The sequence below is a fragment of the Xylocopa sonorina genome, chromosome 16 (assembly GCF_050948175.1).
Source record: "Xylocopa sonorina isolate GNS202 chromosome 16, iyXylSono1_principal, whole genome shotgun sequence".
NCBI classification, from domain to species: Eukaryota; Metazoa; Arthropoda; class Insecta; order Hymenoptera; family Apidae; genus Xylocopa; species Xylocopa sonorina.
The window spans coordinates 2179703-2198144 of record NC_135208.1 but is presented as its reverse complement, the minus strand read 5'-3'; the positions used below and the strand labels follow the sequence as shown (position 1 = coordinate 2198144).

General features: G+C 30.1%; 2 protein-coding genes across 2 annotated transcripts in view; one reads left to right on the top strand and one right to left on the bottom strand.

Annotated features, from left to right (window-relative positions):
• Positions 1-18442, top strand: part of C1galta (Glycoprotein-N-acetylgalactosamine 3-beta-galactosyltransferase 1) — a 326221-nt gene that overhangs the window by 205060 nt on the left and 102719 nt on the right. The window lies entirely within an intron of this gene.
• Positions 1-18442, bottom strand: part of Fra (neogenin protein frazzled) — a 37463-nt gene that overhangs the window by 10468 nt on the left and 8553 nt on the right. The window contains exons 3-22 of the mRNA XM_076907432.1: positions 18258-18397; positions 17900-18190; positions 17667-17829; positions 17467-17594; positions 17229-17388; positions 17032-17147; positions 16217-16622; positions 15986-16133; positions 12209-12337; positions 11928-12134; positions 11450-11741; positions 11214-11372; positions 10912-11117; positions 10455-10601; positions 10209-10371; positions 6417-6611; positions 6233-6271; positions 5952-6084; positions 5657-5889; positions 2542-2646 (exon numbers count right to left, since the gene is read on the bottom strand). Of these exons, the coding sequence (XP_076763547.1) occupies positions 2542-2646; positions 5657-5889; positions 5952-6084; positions 6233-6271; positions 6417-6611; positions 10209-10371; positions 10455-10601; positions 10912-11117; positions 11214-11372; positions 11450-11741; positions 11928-12134; positions 12209-12337; positions 15986-16133; positions 16217-16622; positions 17032-17147; positions 17229-17388; positions 17467-17594; positions 17667-17829; positions 17900-18190; positions 18258-18397 (3560 nt within the window). The remainder of the gene's footprint in view (positions 1-2541; positions 2647-5656; positions 5890-5951; positions 6085-6232; positions 6272-6416; positions 6612-10208; positions 10372-10454; positions 10602-10911; positions 11118-11213; positions 11373-11449; positions 11742-11927; positions 12135-12208; positions 12338-15985; positions 16134-16216; positions 16623-17031; positions 17148-17228; positions 17389-17466; positions 17595-17666; positions 17830-17899; positions 18191-18257; positions 18398-18442) is intronic.

The window sequence follows — 18442 nt, the reverse complement described above, 5'->3', positions numbered from 1 at the left end:
TTAGAATAAATTGCTATTTTAGTAATAGTTTCTATTAGTTAACAAGATCCATCTTTAAAATATTAATATTATAGCAATAGAAATTAGTATTAAAATTGCAATATTTAGCAATATTTTTGATAGTAATTACTCTAATAGTTAAAGAAGTTTGCTATTAGAATAAATTGCTATTTTAGTAATAGTTTCTATTAGTTAATAAAATCCATTTCTAAAATATTAATATTATAGCAATAGAAATTAGTATTAAAATTGCAATATTTAGCAATATTTTTGATAGTAATTACTCTAATAGTTAAAGAAGTTTGCTATTAGAATAAATTGCTATTTTAGTAATAGTTTCTATTAGTTAACAAGATCCATCTCTAAAATATTAATATTATAGCAATGGAAATTAGTATTAAAATTGCAATATTTAGCAATATTTTTGACAATACTTACTCTAACACTTAGAGTAATTTGCTATTAGTAATGGTATTAAAGTAAATTGCTATTTTAGTAATAGTTTCTATTCGTTAACAAGTTCCATCCCCAAAATATGAATACTTTACCAGTAGAAACTATTATTAAAATAGCAATATTTAGCAATATTTTTGACAATAACTACTCTAATAATTAAAGTAATTATTTAATTTACTATTAGAGTATTTTAGTAATAGTTTCTATTAGTGGTTTTCATTCTTAATCTTTAATTCTATTACTAACTATTAGAGTAATTATTATATAATAACTGCATAACTAAGGAATAACTATATACAAACTATTACAAAAATATTTACCAATACTTTTGACAATAATTATTTTAAAATTTCAAAGGCGAAAAGTTCAACAATATAAAAATCGACATTCCTTTTGCATAAACCTAATAATTTGGGAATAGTTTCTGTTCTAATTATATCACTATTTTAATAACAGTTTCTACTACTAAAATATTGCTAAAATATTGCTGTTTTAGTAATAGCTTTTACTGCTAAAACATTAATATTATAATAATAGTTTCTATTTCTATAACAGTACTATTTTCTGTTGCTAAAATATTTCTTAAATATTATTAAAATAGTGTTTTTTTAACAATAGTTTCTTTTATTAAAATATTATTGAAATGTTCCTGTTCTAGTAATAGTTTCTACTGCTGAAATATTATTAAAATATTGCTATTTTATTTGTAGCCTTTATTGCTAAAATGATGTCATTTTAGTAATAGTTTCTGTTGCTAAAGTATTGCTATTTAAATTATAGTTTCTACTACTAAAACATTGCTATTTCAGTTATAGTTTCTATTACTAAAATACTGCTAAAATATTGCTATTTTAGTAATAGTTCTTATTGCTAAAATATTAATATTTTAATAATGGTTTCTATTCCTATAGTATTACTATTTTAGTAAAAGTTACTCTTGCTAAAATATAGTTGCTTTAGTAATAGTTTCTATTACTAAAATATTACATAAATATTGCTATTTTAGTGATAGTTTTTACAGCTAAAACATTAATATTTTAATAAGTTTATAAATTTAGTTTCTCTTATAAAAATATTGCTTTTTTAATAATAGTTTTTTTTACTATAATATTATTAAAATGTTCCTGTTTTAGTAATAGTTTCTACTGACAAGTATTACTAAAATATTGCCATTTTTGTAACAGCTTTTATTGCTAAAACATTAATATTTTAATAATAGTTTCTATTTCTATAACAGTACTATTTTCTGTTGCTAAAATATTGCTAAAATATTATTAAAATATTGCCTTTTTAATAACAGTTTCTACTACTAAAATATTATTAAAATATTGCTAAAACATTAATATTTTAATGATAGTTTCTACTTCTATAATAGTACTATTTTCTGATGCTAAAATATTAGTAAAATATTTCTTTTTTAATAATAGTTTCTATTACTAAAATATAATTAAAATATTTCTATTGCTAAAATATGACTAAAATATTGCTATTTTAGTAATAGTAATAAAACTATTGATTTATATAATAAAAAGGAAATTAAAATATTGATATTTTAATCATTGTTTCTATTCCCATAGTATTATTATTTTAATTATAGTCTCTGTTGTTAAAATATTACTAAACTATTTCCAAAATATTGCTTTTTTAATAATAGTTTCTGTTGTTAAAATATTGCTGAACTATTTCCAAAATATTGCTTTTTTAATAATAGCTCCTATTACTATGATATTTCTATTTTAGCAGTAATTTCTATTTCTATAATATTGCTATTTTAGTAACAGTTCCTATTAATAGAATATTGCTATTTTAATATTTAAATATTGCTATTAAGTATTTAGCAATATTTTTGGTAATAATTATTTTAAAATCACAAAGATAAAGTTCAACAATATGAAAATCGATACTCCTTTTACACAAATACTATTCTTACCCAGCTAAAATTAAGTATTAGGGTGTACCGTAAGTTTCTTCTCCTTTTTCTAGACATTCTTTAAGCATCCATGAGTCATTCGTAGAGTGTCAGAAACTTATGCGACACCCTAATAAATGTGTAAAACTGCTCGCTTAAGTCCACTATTTACTTACGTTGATGTAAAGATGCACTGTCAACAGGGAGTGTAATGAGTTTAGGTTTGTGACCTCCTCGACTGTGCTGTCTGCTCAGGGTCGAGCACTTCTCGTCAGTGTTACCTAACGTTGAGCGATAGAACGTAAACCGAATACGGAAAACCAGGGAAATGAAAAGTTAAAGGGAACTGAATTGTCTACTGTTCGTACGATAGCAAACCAAGGGCTTAACGAAGGCTGAGAAAATGTTGGAACTGTACGTTTAACACCATAGCCAACCATTATGACCAAATAGTACGCTGCGCATCATGCATTTTTCTCAATTAGCGTAGATTTTGTTATGTTGTAGCGGTTGAAAGGCAAAGAGCAGCTAGAAATTAGGTGAATGGACTACTGTAATAGGTGATTAGGGTTTTGGGTAGTAACAGAATGAATTATTGATGATGACAAATGAAAGAAAGCATAGCAATGACCAAGCGTTGCTAAAGTAAAAGCGGACGGATCGCTCTGAACAGTTGATAGCCCAAAATAACAATGTTTTAGCAATATTTTAGCAACCAAATTGTGCGCTGTACTGGTTGAAAGACAAAGAGCAGATAGAAATTAGTTAAATAGATTATTGTATTGGGTGATTGGGGTTTTAGGTAGTAAAAGAATGAATTATTGATGATAACAGATGAAAGTAAGCATAGCAATGATCATGTAAATCTGGGGAGATCACCTTAAACTGTCATATAAAATTCTTTAAACAGCCGTATAAAGTTCTTAATTAACGTAGACTATTATTTTGTACTAGTTGAAGGGCAAAGAGCAGCTAGAAATTAGTTAAATGGACTATTGTAGCAGGTGATTAGGGTTTTGGGTAGAAATAGAATGAATTATTGATGATAACAAAAGAAAGTAAGCATAGCAATGACCAAGCGTTGCTAAAGTAAAAGTGGGCAGATCTCTCTGAACAGTTGTTAACAAAAATATTAATATTTTAGCATTAAAGACCATTACTAAAGTGGCAATATTTTAGCGATAGAAATTATTACTAAAATAGCAATATTTTAGCAATATTTTACTAATAGAAACTATTACAAAAATAGCAATATTTTAGAAATAGAAACTATTGGTAAAATAGAAATATTTTAGTAATAGAAACTACTATTAAAATAGAAATATTTTAGTAATAGAAACTACTATTAAAATAGCAATATTTTAGCAAAATTTAGCAACAGAAATTATTGATAAAATAGCAATATAACAGGAATAGAAATTACTATTGAAATAGAAATATAATAGTAGTAGAAATTATTATTAAAATAGCAATATTTTAGCAATATTTTAGCAATATTTTAGCAACAGAAACTATTAGTGAAATAATAATAATATAGGAATAGAAACTATTATTAAAACAGCAATATTTTAGCAATATTTTACTAATAGAAACTGTTACTAAAATAGTAATAATATAGGAATAGAAACTATTGGCAAAGTATTAGGTTTATGCAAAAGGAATGTCGATTTTTATATTGTTGAACTTCATCTTTGAAATTCTAAAATAATTATTGTCAAGAAAATTGCTAAATATTTTTATAATAGTTTCTATATAGTTATTCTTTAGTTATGTAGTTATTATATAATAATTACTCCAATAATTAGTAATGAAATTAAAGGAAAGTAATAGAAATCAGTAATAGAAACTACTACTTATATTTTAGTAATAAAAAGTACTACTAAAATAGCAATTTATCCTAATAGCAAATTACTCTAACTATTAGAGTAATTACTGTCAAAAATATTGCTAAAATATTGCTATTTTAATAATAGTTTCTACTACAAAAATATTTCTATTTTGCCAATAGTTTATTATTCTACAATATTGCTGTTTTTTGTAATAGTTTTTATTAATAAAATATTGCTAAAATATTGCTATTTTAATAATAGTTTCTGTTGCCAAAATATTTCTAAAATATTGCTATATTAATAATAATTTCTGTTCCAAAAATATTACTATTTTAATAATGGTTTCTGTTACTAAAATATTGTTAAAACATTGCTCCTTTAGTAATGATTTCCATTATTAAAATATTGCTATTTTAGCAATACTTTGTAGTACTAAAATATTGCTGATATATTACTATTTTAGTAATAGCTTTTATTGCAAAAATATTGCTATTTTAATAATACTTTCTACTAGTAAAATATTTTTATTTTAGCAATAGTTTCTATCTCTATAATATTGCTATTTTAGTAATAATTTCTGTAGCTAAAGTATTACTAAAATTTTGCTATTTTAATAACAGTTTCTATTACAAAAATATTTCTATTCTGCCAATAATTTATATTTCTACAATATCGCTATTTTTTGCAATAGTTTCTATTAATAAAATATTGCTAAAATATTGCTATTTTAATAATAGTTTTTGTTACTAAAATATTGCTAAAATATTGCTATTTTAGTAATAATTTCTGTTCCAAAAATATTACTATTTTAATAACGGTTTCTGTTACTAAAATATTGTTAAAACATTGCTACTTTAGTGATAGTGTCTATTAATAAAATATTGTAATTTTAATAATAGTTTCTGTTGCTAAAATATATCTATTTTAATAATAGCTTTTATTGCCCAAATACTGCTATTTTAGTAATAGTTTTTATTGCTAAATTATTGCTATTTTAGTAATAGTTTTTATTGCTCAAATATGGCTATTTTAGTAATAATTTTTATTGCCAAAATATTGCTATTTTAATCATAACTTTTATTACTAAAACATTAATATTTTAACAATATTTTCTATCCCTATAGTATTACTATTTCAGTAATAATTTTCTTCTTCTTAATTAATAATACTTTTTAGAATCATTGATGTTAACAAAAGAAACTAAGCATATCGAAGACCAAGCATTACTAAAATAAAACTGAGAAGATCTCCCCGAACACTCGTACAGTAATAATAATTCGAAATAAAGATATCTTTCCATCATCTGGTTGGCTAAGCGTAAAAGTACCAGTACTCTAATTCACATTCTCAATAACAACAACTGAAATATACAATCAGAGCTTGAATTTGACCGAACAGAATTTTGTGCGCCTTGCGTTCGACAAGGGTACACCTCTGCGAAATGGTGCCATCGTGTGCTTACCCATGTAGCTGGGTATGTAAGTACGTTTGTCCAACGAGCTAGAATTCCCATGAACGTTCTCCTGGCTGTACTCCTGGTTGTTCGATCTGGGCAGAGTGTTGCTGGTCACACCACTGGTGGACGCCTCGCCATTAATCGATGACTTCTCAAGAGCTTTCAGCTCCATCTGATCGTGGTGGATCCACAGATCCGGTGGCTTGATGTTGGTCTTCTGGTTGGGGTCTTTCACGTACCTGCATCAGATCAGAATCACAGTTCTCTGAGAACGAACAGTAAAAGAAAGTAGAGAACGTACCCTTTCTTGCGATCAGGTGTAACTGGACTGCGCTTGCAGCAAATGACCACGATCACCACTGCCAGAGCAGTGATGAAGACGATTGTGCAGCCTACGATCATGTAGATCAGTATGTTCGATAGTCCACGACCATCTGCAAGTTAAATAAATACTGCGATTAGCTGTGTTCGCCATCAGAGTTTGTGTCACAGCGCAAGACAATATCGAACAGTAAACTGACTTCACTCGCTACTATCAAAACGCATGCTACGATTGGAGACTAGGAGAGAATAATGTCTTACCTTGGTCATGCAAATCATCATGGACATCCATACCATTGCCTAACATAGAAATGAAAATATATAATAACGTATACAGTGTAAGAAATAATAAGGTAGGGCTGAACAGCGAACAGAAATCTCTCGAGAACTAAAATACTGGTTCGAGTTGACATGCATGCGTGGTCCGCCAGGATCGAGTACGTACTCTGGGGGGTCTTGAATGGGACAGTCGTTGAGAATGGACCGTAGCCCTTCGAGTTGCGAGCCTGGATCTTGAAGTAGTACGTTGTGCTTGGTTTCAGGCCTTTTAAGATCACTTCGTTCTTGTCCCCAATCACAGCTTCGATTAGCCAGTCACGATCCCACCTTGTGTTGTCAATCGAGTAGACAATGATGTATCCTGAAATGCGAAAGCGCAGATGAAGAAATAGCAGTCATTTATCTGAAAAATTGGACGCAATGAAGTTTTGGAGAACTGTCGAGACCTATTCGCTTTCTAGAAATCCTATTTTATGTAATTTGTTTCAGATAAAGCGCTGTATTGGCTTAATAATAGTTAATTAATTAATTAAGAGATATCGCAAGAGTATATCCTCTGCCACTATTTGAGGCTTTACGAGTATTTTAGCAATAAAAATTATTACTAAAGTAGCAATATTTTAGCAGTATTTTAATGATAGAAAGTATTATTAAAATAGCAATATTTTAGCAACAGAAATTATTACTATAATAGCAATATTTAGGAAATATTTTAGCAATAAAAATTATTACTATAATAGCAATATTTTAGAAATATTTTAGCAATAAAAATTATTACTATAATAGCAATATTTTTGCAACAAAAACAATTACTAAAATAGCAATATTTTAACAATATTTTAGTAACAGAAAATATTATTAAAATAGCAATAAATTGGTAACAGAAATTATTACTAAAATAGCAACATTTTAGCAATATTATAGCAACGATAACTATTACTAAAATATTGCAATTATAGTAAGAAAATCTATTACAAAAATAGCAATATTTTAGCAAGAAAGACTATTACTAAAATATTGCAATTTTAGTAAGAAAATCTATTACAAAAATAGCAATATTTTAGCAAGAAAATCTATTACAAAAATAGCAATATTTTAGCAAGAAAAACTATTACTAAAATATTGCAATTTTAGTAAGAAAATCTATTAAAAAAATAGCAATAATTTAGCAAGAAAATCTATTACAGAAATAGCAATATTTTAGCAACAGAAATTATTACTATAATAGCAATATTTTAGCAGTAGTTTTAATAATGGAAACTGTTACTAAAATAGAAATATCTCGGCTATAAAAACTATTACTAAAACAGCAATATTTTAGCAATATTTTACTAATAGAAACTGTTAATAAAATAATAACATTACAGGAGTAGAAACTGCTATCAAAATATTATTATTTTAGTAACAAAATCTATTACAAAAATAGCAATATTTTAGCAAGATAAACTATTACTAAAATAGTGCAATTTTAGCAAGAAAATCTATTAGAAAAATAGCAATATTTTATCAGTGTTTTAATAATGGAAACTGTTGCTAAAATAGAAATATTTTAGCAATATTTTGGAAATATTTTAGAAATAAAAATTAATACTAAAATAGGAATATCTCGGCTATAAAAACTATTACTAAAACAGCAATATTTTAGAAATATTTTGCTAATAGAAACTGTTACTAAATTAATAATATTATAGGAATAGAAACTGTTATTAAAATATTAATATTTTAGTAATAAAAACTATTACTAAAACAGCAATATTTTAGCAATATTCTAGTAATAGAAACTATTATTAAAATATTAATGTTTTAGCAATAAAAACAATATTAATATTTTAGTAATAAAGACCAATATCCTTAATAATAATTACTCTAGTACTTAGAGTAATTTGCTATTAGAGTAATTTGCTATTTTAGTACTAGTTTCTACTACTTATTTCTATTTTTTTTTTCTTTAATTCCATTACTAACTATTATGGTAATTATTATATAATGACTACATAACTAAGGAATAACTATATACAAACTATTAGAAAGATATTTAGCAATATTTTTGACAATAATTATTTTAGAATTTCAAAGATGAAGATCAACAATATAAAAATCGACATTCCTTTTGCATAAACCTAATACTTTGCCAATAGTTTCTATTCCTATAATATTCCTATTTTAGTAACAGTTTCTATTAGTAAAATATTGCTGTTTTAGTAATAATTTTTATTGCTAAAACATTAATATTTTAATAATAGTTTCTATTCCTATTTTCTGTTGCCAAAGTATTGCTAAAATATTATTTAAATAGTGCTTTTTTAATAATAGATTCTTTTACTAAAATATTATAGAAATGTTCCTGTTTTAGTAATAGTTTCACCTGCTAAAATATTATTAAAATATTGCCTTTTTAATAATAGTTTCTTTTACTAAAATATTATTGAAATGTTCCTGTTTTAGTAATTGTTTCTTCTGCTAAAATATTGCTATTTTAATTATAGTTTCTACAACTAAAACATTGCTATTTCAGTTATACTTTCTATTAGTAAAATATTGCTGTTTTAGTAATAATTTTTATTGCTAAAACATTAATATTTTAATAATAGTTTCTATTCCTATTTTCTGTTGCCAAAGTATTGCTAAAATATTATTAAAATATTGCTTTTTTACTAAAATATTATTGAAATGTTCCTGCTTTAGTAATGATTTCTACTGCTAAAATATTATTAAAATATTGCTTTTTTAATAATAGTTTCTCCTACTAAAATATTATTAAAATGTTCCTGTTTTAGTAATAGTTTCACCTGCTAAAATATTACTAAAATATTGCTGATATATTGCTATTTTAGTAATAGTTTTTCTTGCTAAAACATATCTATTTTAGTAATAGCCTTTATTGCTACAATATTGCTATTTTAGTAAATTTTCTCTTGCTAAAATATTGCTATTTTAGTAATAGTTTTTATTGCTAAAACATTAATATTTTAATAATAGTTTCTATTCCTATAATAGTACTATTATTTGTTGCTAAAATATTGCTAAAACCTTGATTTTTTAATAATAGTTTCTATTACTAAAATATTATTAAAATATTGCTATTTTAGTAATAGTTTGTACTGCTAAAATATTACAAAAGTATTGCTATTTTAGTAATAGTTTTTATTGCTAAAATATCGCTGTTTTAGTAATAACTTTTAGTGTTAAAACATTAATATTTTGATAATAGTTTCTATTCCTATAATATTTCTATTTTAATAGTAATTTCTATTGATAAAATATTAATAGTTTAATAATAGTTTTTATTACTAAAATATTTCTATTTTAATAGTAATTTCTATTGTTAAAATGTTAATAGTTTAATAATAGTTTCTATTACTAAAATATTACTAAAATATTGCTATTTTAGCAGTAGTTTCTATTGCTAAAATTTTGCTAAAATATTTCTGTTTTAGTAACAGTGTTTATTGCTAAAATTTTAATAATAGAAACTATTACTAAAATAGCCATATTCTAGCAGCAGTTTCTAGTCCTTTAATAGCACTATTTTAATAATAATTTCTATTCCTGCAATATTACTATTTTACTAAGAATTTCTATTGCGAAAATATTGCTAAACTATTGTCATTTTAGTCATTACTTTTATTACTAAAATATTGTTATTTTAGCCATACTTTCTATCACTAAATTATTAATATTTCAATAACAACTTCTACTTCTATAATACTACTATTTCAGTAATAATTTCTGTTTCTAAAATATAGTTCTTCCACTATTCGAAGCTCTACGAGTACAATTTTCTCCAATTACACAGAATAAAAGCTGCTCGAAGCGAACAGACTCTAACGTCCCACTTTTGACCAAGCAACATCCTTTCGTAACATCACCTTCTTATCAAATACTCCATCGTTCTCACCTAAAACCTTGCACACACACATCGCTAACATACAGTCGACAAAAATAACAAAGAATATACCTGTAATTGGTCCGTTCGGTTGTTTAGGTGGTTGCCACCGCAACAACACAGAAGTTGGACGATCCTCAACTACTTCAATAGTCATATCTCTGGGCGCAGTACTCGGAGAAGCTTCTTGAGTCTGATTCGAGACAACCATACTCCACGGTGACTCCTGTTTCCCCTGAAGAATCATCGAACCACACGTCCTTAGCCACATCCTTGCGCACGATTGGATAATACCCTTTAATTACGAATGAAAAATACCTTGACAAGCTTCACAGCGAATTCGTACAGTGTGTAGGGCTTCAGATCGTTTATCCTGCAGTTGAGATCTGTTGCGTTTAGGTACTTGTATCTGGGGTTGCTGCTGTGGTGGTGTGACCTATAACGCACCACGTAATATCTCTTGTCCTGTTGGAATCGTTAAATTAAGCTTGTTACCCTTCGCATCCAATATTTCACAAATTTATGAGAAAACGATTAAGTCTGATACTGTTCGATTGTACGAAGAACTGAGATAGTTCTTATAAAGCGTATGAAATGCGAGTTGTTCTTTGAAGATCCAATTTAATACAAGTGTCTTCAATTTTTCTGCTACTTTATCTCTCTAAAAAGAGTATCGTTCAACATCAAATTGTAAATTTCAACTGTACGTGCTCGTACGTTACTTCGTACACTCAGAACAGTCGTTTAACGGAGGCAAACCTTTCGATGCGTCTACCTGATTATCCTGCAAAGTGGTATCGGTCCAATAAAGCATGACTGTGGTATCAGAATGAACAGTGGCTTTAAGACCAACAGGCGGAGTCAAAGGCTTAGAGAATTCAGATACCGAACCTTCTGTAGTTCTCACTGTTGTGTACGATGGTTGGCCATCGCCAGCATCATTCGTAGCTCTCAGAGATATAACGTACTCTACGAGTGGCTCTAGAAAGCGAGAACAAAGCACGAAGACATCAAACTTGCTCGTAAAGAGCTACGCTGGACCCACGGAGAGTCGAACAAAGCAGTGTATCCGTTTACCAAGTTGGTCTATAGTAAAGGAGCGTTCCTTGCCATCCAGAACTCGCACCTCGACGTCAGGAACACCCTTTCCCCATCCAAGCTTGTACCCCTTCACCTTAACGCTCTGGTCCTTCGGTGGATTCCAAGAGACTTGTATGTAATCTGACCCCATTCTTGCTGTAATACGAAAGAAAAAGGATGTGTTAAGTCCTGGTTCCCCGTAGAAGACCTGAAGAGAAGCTGGAATTACTGACTTCTTAAATTACTGGGTGTGTTTGGCACTCGGTTCTCATTGAACTCAGTTTCGTAGGTCTCAATCTGTATCCACTCGGTCCATGGCCCAGTGCCATTCACGTTTAAGGCACAAATGCGGACTTGATAGACCACGTGCTTCTCAAGTCCTGTGATCACGCGAGAACGTTGGTTTCCCTCTGTAGTTATGGTAACTGGCTGCGAGCCTCGATCGTGGCGACGATAGCGGATCTTGTAGCCAGTGATGATTCCGTTCTGCCCCTCCATCGGTGGCTCCCACCTTATTATAATACTCTGCAAGCGCACGCACAAGTTTACGGAGCAAGCAAGCTTCTGATGTTCTGCGCAACGCTGTGGCAGCTCAATTATTTCAGTTACAGCAATTAAATGAGGCAGTAGAAGCATTGCGTGGAGCAGTAACACCAGCGTAGCTGAGCGTTGCACTGAATCGTGTGGGAATTGTGAGCGTTCAGCACTTACCGTGGGACTAATCTGCTCTACAGTAACATTGTGCGGTGGCTGAGTCGGTTGGGCACTGTAAGTCCTCAGCACGATGTCCCTACTGGACACGCCAGGCCCATTCTCGTTTACAGCCTGTACTTTAATACTGTATTCTGTGTAAGGCACGAGATCTACCAGCTCGTGCATGGTGCTGGTAGTTTCACGCTGCACCTTTTCACCATCACCCTTCAAACGGAGCACAACAGTGTTAACACGACTCTTCTGACGTGGCAATTGATGTCTGTTTAGAGCGATTTTACCTCTACGAATGTAATTATGTATTTAGAAATCCTGCCGTTCACTACTTGGGGCCTGTCCCAGGATAATGCGATGCTCACACTGCTTGTGGCGTGGCCCTCTAGGTTTGTCGGAGGCCCAGGAACGTTTGCCTGGTGGAATTAAAGGGAAACGTTGGAGTACTTTGCTCGTAGGTGGGCTCAACCCTTTGCGATTCGAAGCTAATGTGAAACCAAGATACTCTGGCAATAGTTAATTAAGATCTACTAGTATACGTTTCTATTTAAGCGTTGATAATAAATTTGTAGCGCTCTAAAGTATCAAATTCTGAGCCATATGTTTACACGAGGCCCACATATAAGTCTCTCGGCTCTATAAATTGTTTTTTCTGAACGTAGAGACGTGTAGTCCAAGTTTCTGGTTTACGTGGGTGTAATACTTTGCTCGTAGGTGGGTTCAACCCTTTGCGGATGGGATTGGCTCGAAGTTAATGCGAAACCAAGATATTTCAGCAATAGTTAATTGAAATATACTAGTATATGTTTCTATTTAAGCGCTAGTAAATTTGTAACGCTCCAGAATCTCACACAGATCTCAGGTGAGCAGTTAATAGTCTAAAGAAGCAATGTTTCAGCAGTATTTTAGCAACTATTTACTTAGAAACTATTAGTAAAATAGCAATATTATAGGAATAGAAATTATTGCTAAAATAGAAATATCATAGTAATAGAAACTATTATTGAAATAGCAATATTTAGCGATATTCTAGTAAAAGAAACTATTACAAAAGTAATAGTATTATAGGAATAGAAACTATTATTAATAAATATTAATGTTTTAGCAATAAAAACTATTGCTAGAATATGAATATTTTAGTAATACTTTAGCAACAGAAATTATTACTAAAATAGTAATACTATCGGAACAGAAACTATTGCTACAATAGCAATATTTTGGCAATAAAAACCATTACTAAAGTAGCAATATTTTAAAAATAAAAACTACTACTAAAATAGATATAGTTTAACAATATTTCAGTAATAGAAACTACTGCTAAAATAGCAATACTTTAGTAATAGAAACTACAGCTAAAATAACAATATTTTAGCAATAAAAATTATTACTAAGGAAGCAATATTTTAACAATATTTTAATAATAGAAATTATATCTAAAATATGAATATTATACCAATAAAAATCATTACTAAAGTAGCAATAATTTAGCAATAAAAACTATTACTAAAATAACAATATTTTAACAATATTTTAGTAACAAAAACTACTGTTAAAATAGCAATATTTTAGTAATAAAAACTACTGCTGAAATAGCAATATTTTAGCAATAAAAACTCTTACTAAAATAGCAATATCTTAACAATATTTTAATAATAGAAATTATATCTAAAATATGAATATTATAGCAATAAAAATCATTACTAAACTAGCAATATTTTAGCAATAAAAACTATTACTAAAATAGATATAGTTTAACAATATTTCAGTAACAGAAACTACTGCTGAAATAGCAATATTTTAGTAATAAAAACTACTGCTGAAATAGCAATATTTTAGCAATAAAAATCATTACTAAAGTAGCAATATTTTAGCAATAAAAACTCTTACTAAAATAGCAATATCTTAACAATATTTTAATAATAGAAATTATATCTAAAATATGAATATTATAGCAATAAAAATCATTACTAAACTAGCAATATTTTAGCAATAAAAACTATTACTAAAATAGATATAGTTTAACGATATTTCAGTAATAGAAACTACTGCTAAAATAGCAATATTTTAGTAATAAAAACTACTGCTGAAATAGCAATATTTTAGTAATAGAAACTACAGCTAAAATAACAATATTTTAGCAATAAAAACTATTACTAAGGAAGCAATATTTTAACAATATTTTAATAATAGAAATTATATCTAAAATATGAATATTATAGCAATAAAAATCATTACTAAAGTAACAATAACTTAGCAATAAAAACTATTACTAAAATAACAATATTTTAACAATATTTTAGTAACAAAAACTACTGTTAAAATAGCAATATTTTAGTAATAAAAACTACTGCTGAAATAGCAATATTTTAGTAATAGAAACTACTGCTAAAATAACAATATTTTAGCAATAAAAACCATTACTAAGAAAGCAATATTTTAACAATATTTTAATAATAGAAATTATATCTAAAATATGAATATTATAGCAATAAGAATCATTACTAAAGTAGCAATATTTTAGCAATAAAAACTATTACTAAAATAGATATAGTTTAACGATATTTCAGTAATAGAAACTACTGCTGAAATAGCAATATTTTAGTAATAAACACTACTGCTAAAATAACAATATTTTAGCAATAAAAACCATTACCAAGGAAGCAATATTTTAACAATATTGTAATAATAGAAATTATATCTAAAATATGAATATTATAGCAATAAAAATCATTACTAAAGTAGCAATATTTTAGCAATAAAAACTATTACTAAAATAGCAATATTGTAACAATATTTTACTAATAGAAACTACTGCTAAAATAGCAATATTTTAATAATAGAAATTATAACTAAAATATCAATATTATAGCAATAAAAATCATTACTAAAGTAGCAATATTTTAGCAATAAAAACTATTACTAAAATAGCAATATTGTAACAATATTTTACTAATACAATCTACTGCTAAAATAGCAATATTTTAGCAATATTTTAATAATAGAAACTATAATTAAAATATGAATATTATAGCAATAAAAATCATTACTACAGTAGCAATAATTTAGCAATAAAAACTATTACTAAAATAGATATATTTTAGCCAACAAAAGCTATTACTAAAATAGATATATTTTAGCAATATTTTAGTAATAGAAACTACTAAAATAGCAATATTTTAACAATATTTTAGTAACAGAAACTATTATTAAAATAGTAATATTTTGGGAACAGAAATTATTACTAAAATAGCAATATTTTAATAAAGTTCAGAGCAATATGTTTACACGAGGCCCACATATAAATCCCTCAGCTCCATATATTATTTTTTCTGAATTTATATACGTTTTGCCAATGTATAAGCCTTCTGTTCTACCAATTACTTCCTCTATCGATCCATCTACAAGCTCTCTTGGCTAAATTTCTGGTTTACGTGGCTGCAATACTTTGCTCGTAGTGTGTTCCACCCTTTGCAAATGAGATTAACTTGAGATCAAAGCAAAACTAAGATATTTTAGCAATTGTTAATGAATATGTATTAGCATATGTTTCTACTTAAGCATTAATAATAAATTTGTAGCGCTCCAGATTATCAATGAGGCCTACATATAAGTCTCTCAGCTCTATAAATTGCTTTTTCTCAATTTATATAGATATAGCCAATGTATGAGTCTTCTGTTTTACCAATTACTTCCTCTATCGATCCATCTACAAGCTCTCTTGGCTAAATTTCTGGTTTACGTGGGTGCAATACTTCGCTCGTAGTGTGTTCCACCCTTTGCAAATGAGATTAACTTGAGATCAAAGCAAAACTAAGATATTTTAGCAATTGTTAATGAAAATGTATTAGCATATGTTTCTATTTAAGCATTAATAATAAATTTGTAGCGCTCCAGAATATCGATGAGGCCCACATATAAGTCCCTCAGCTCTATAAATTGCTTTTTCTGGATGTACAGTCAAGGTACGAGTCTTTTTGCTGTATCAATAGCTTCCTCAGGAAGTTCGCAAAGGGTTAATCTGTATTTCATCCGCAGTAAAAATTCTCAGAGACCCAGCAACGGACCTCAGTAAGAGTGGTGACTTGCAGCACCTCGCTGGACATCCCAGGACCCCTCTCGTTCAAGGCGACCACCCTGAACTGGTACGTCAGGCTCGGTTGCAGGTCCCTTATAACTGCCTCCAACTTCTGCTGAGTACTGTTCACTCGTTCCCTGTAAAAATTGCTCCGTTCACATTCGCAAGCCACTCAAGAGAAGCTCGACTGGCCAACGCACTCTGCGAACAGCCTTATTACCTCTGAACACCCTCCTGCTTGTAATATATATAATAATTTAGAATCTTTCCGTTGGTGATCTCTGGCTCCTGCCACCGCAGGGTCACTTGTCTGGCTGCGACTGCGACCAGGCTCAGATTCCTTGGCGCTGATGGCACGCTCCCATCGATTGGCTCCAGGTTGTCTGTGTCATCAAGAAAAGGGGACTTTGGGTCATAGGAGCTGGGGAATCTAACGGAGCCTGGGAGGTCCGCTGGGTCATCAGATGGGCTGATGGAGAGGGGCGTGTTGGGGGTGAACGCTGACATGGTGTGGCCTAACAGTGTGCTCGGATGCTGCCAGGTTTTATTGTACAACTGACGGTGGACTAACAACTTCTTTTTAGGAACTGTCTTCGGGGTGGTTACTCTGTGAGGGTTCGCCCTCTCTGAATACGTATGTTAGCATGCAACAACGGTTAAAAGAGGAGGAAAAACAAATGGAAAGAAGATTAAACAAATTAAAATATTTACAGAAATAAATCAACAGCGGAGTGTGTTAAGGAAATAAATATAGAAACGCATCTGTTCAACAACAGCGTAGCCAGCTCTTATTAAAAATAAATAATTGCTACGCTCTTAAGGTTTATTCAAGATAAATCGTAGAGCTTGACGATCGAACAATCGAATCACTATCAATTGCTACGCTCTTAAAGTTTGTTAAAAATAAATCGTAGAGCTTGACGATCGAACAATCGAATCGCTATCAATTGCTACGCTCTTGTCGAACGGATGCTCAGAAGAGTTTTCTCTAAAATTATACACGCAGTGTAATACCAAATGCGTAAGAACACTCACTAGGCTGAGTAATTGTTAAGCGCGCTGCAGCCTGTACACTTCCAGCTGAGTTCGTTCCGATACATTGAAAAATTCCAGCGTCTATCGGTAGCAGGCCATTAATTCTAAGATTATAACTGAAAGCAAACGCATGAAACAAAAACAGTCAGCTCACGAAGCTACGCAAGTCGCTTCGATCCATCTTTAAATTGACCTACCCGTTAACAATTTGCCAGTAGGCGCTCAAAGTGATGCGCTCTCCATTCTTGAGCCACGTAATCTTTGGCTCTGGCTTGCCATAAATTTCGCACTCGAATTCCAGATCCTGATTCTCATTCGCCACTTTGTCCGCAGGCTTTTTAAGAAATCTTGGCGGAACTGAAAGCAGAAGCTCGTATTGGTATCCAACGTAAGAGAAGAAATGTGTACGCATGCTTGATGTGAAGGCGCAGCTACCTAGAACGATTAAATCAGCAGCTGCATCCAACGTCTCAACTTCATTCTCCGCACGACACTGATAGGAGCCATCGTCTACTTCTTGGATATCGTTAATCATAAGGCTGGACGCAGCAACTATACTGTATCTAAAATAACAGAATTGAAGTCATATTTCTGTTTAAATGAGTCTTGTTGTAATTTGTAGATTTACTATGTACCTGGACTTAAAAGATACCAAGTCGATAGCAACACCGTCTTTCAGCCAAAGTATATTTGGCTTCGGATAGCCATTCACAGCGCACTCAAGAGTGATCGTTGACCCTTCGACAGCCTCTTGCCTCAACGGTTTGGCAATGAACACCGGTGGGGTGCTTTCTTGGTCTAAAATGCAAGACAACGCATCAAAGTTTCATTCTTCGTGAGGTATCTCAATTAAAGAGATGGTACGGACCAATGTCGCTTGTCAATAATCCTAACTGCGCTTTGTTACTAAGTCTGTATTGTCCGTAGCTGCTGACGTTGCACCTGTACGAGCCAATATCGTGCATCCTGACATCATCAATCTCCAGAGCGCCTGATGGCAGCACAGTCATCCTGCTCTCATCGAGTACCAAAGGATGTTCGTTCTTCAGCCACTGAATGGTCAACGAACTGGACGTAGTGAGAAGCGTGCAGCTTAAATACGCTATTTGTCCCGGGTAGATCATAGTATCTTGCGGTTCTCTTTCAAATCCTGGCAAACCTTTAGAACAGAATTTTTTTTAGATACGTCAGAGCCTTTTTGGGATTTATAAGAGTTCGACACTGACTTGCAATTTTAATTGTGGCTGTCCGAGAGACAATGGCTCCAACGTTGTCTATCGAAGCTAGACATTGGTAGCCTCCGGTCAATTCCAGACTACTACTGTAAACGCTATTTATGTACAAAGATCCGTTAGCTAGCTGAGATCTGAAAGAAGTATACGAAACAGGTGAAGAAATGGTGCGCTGAGTT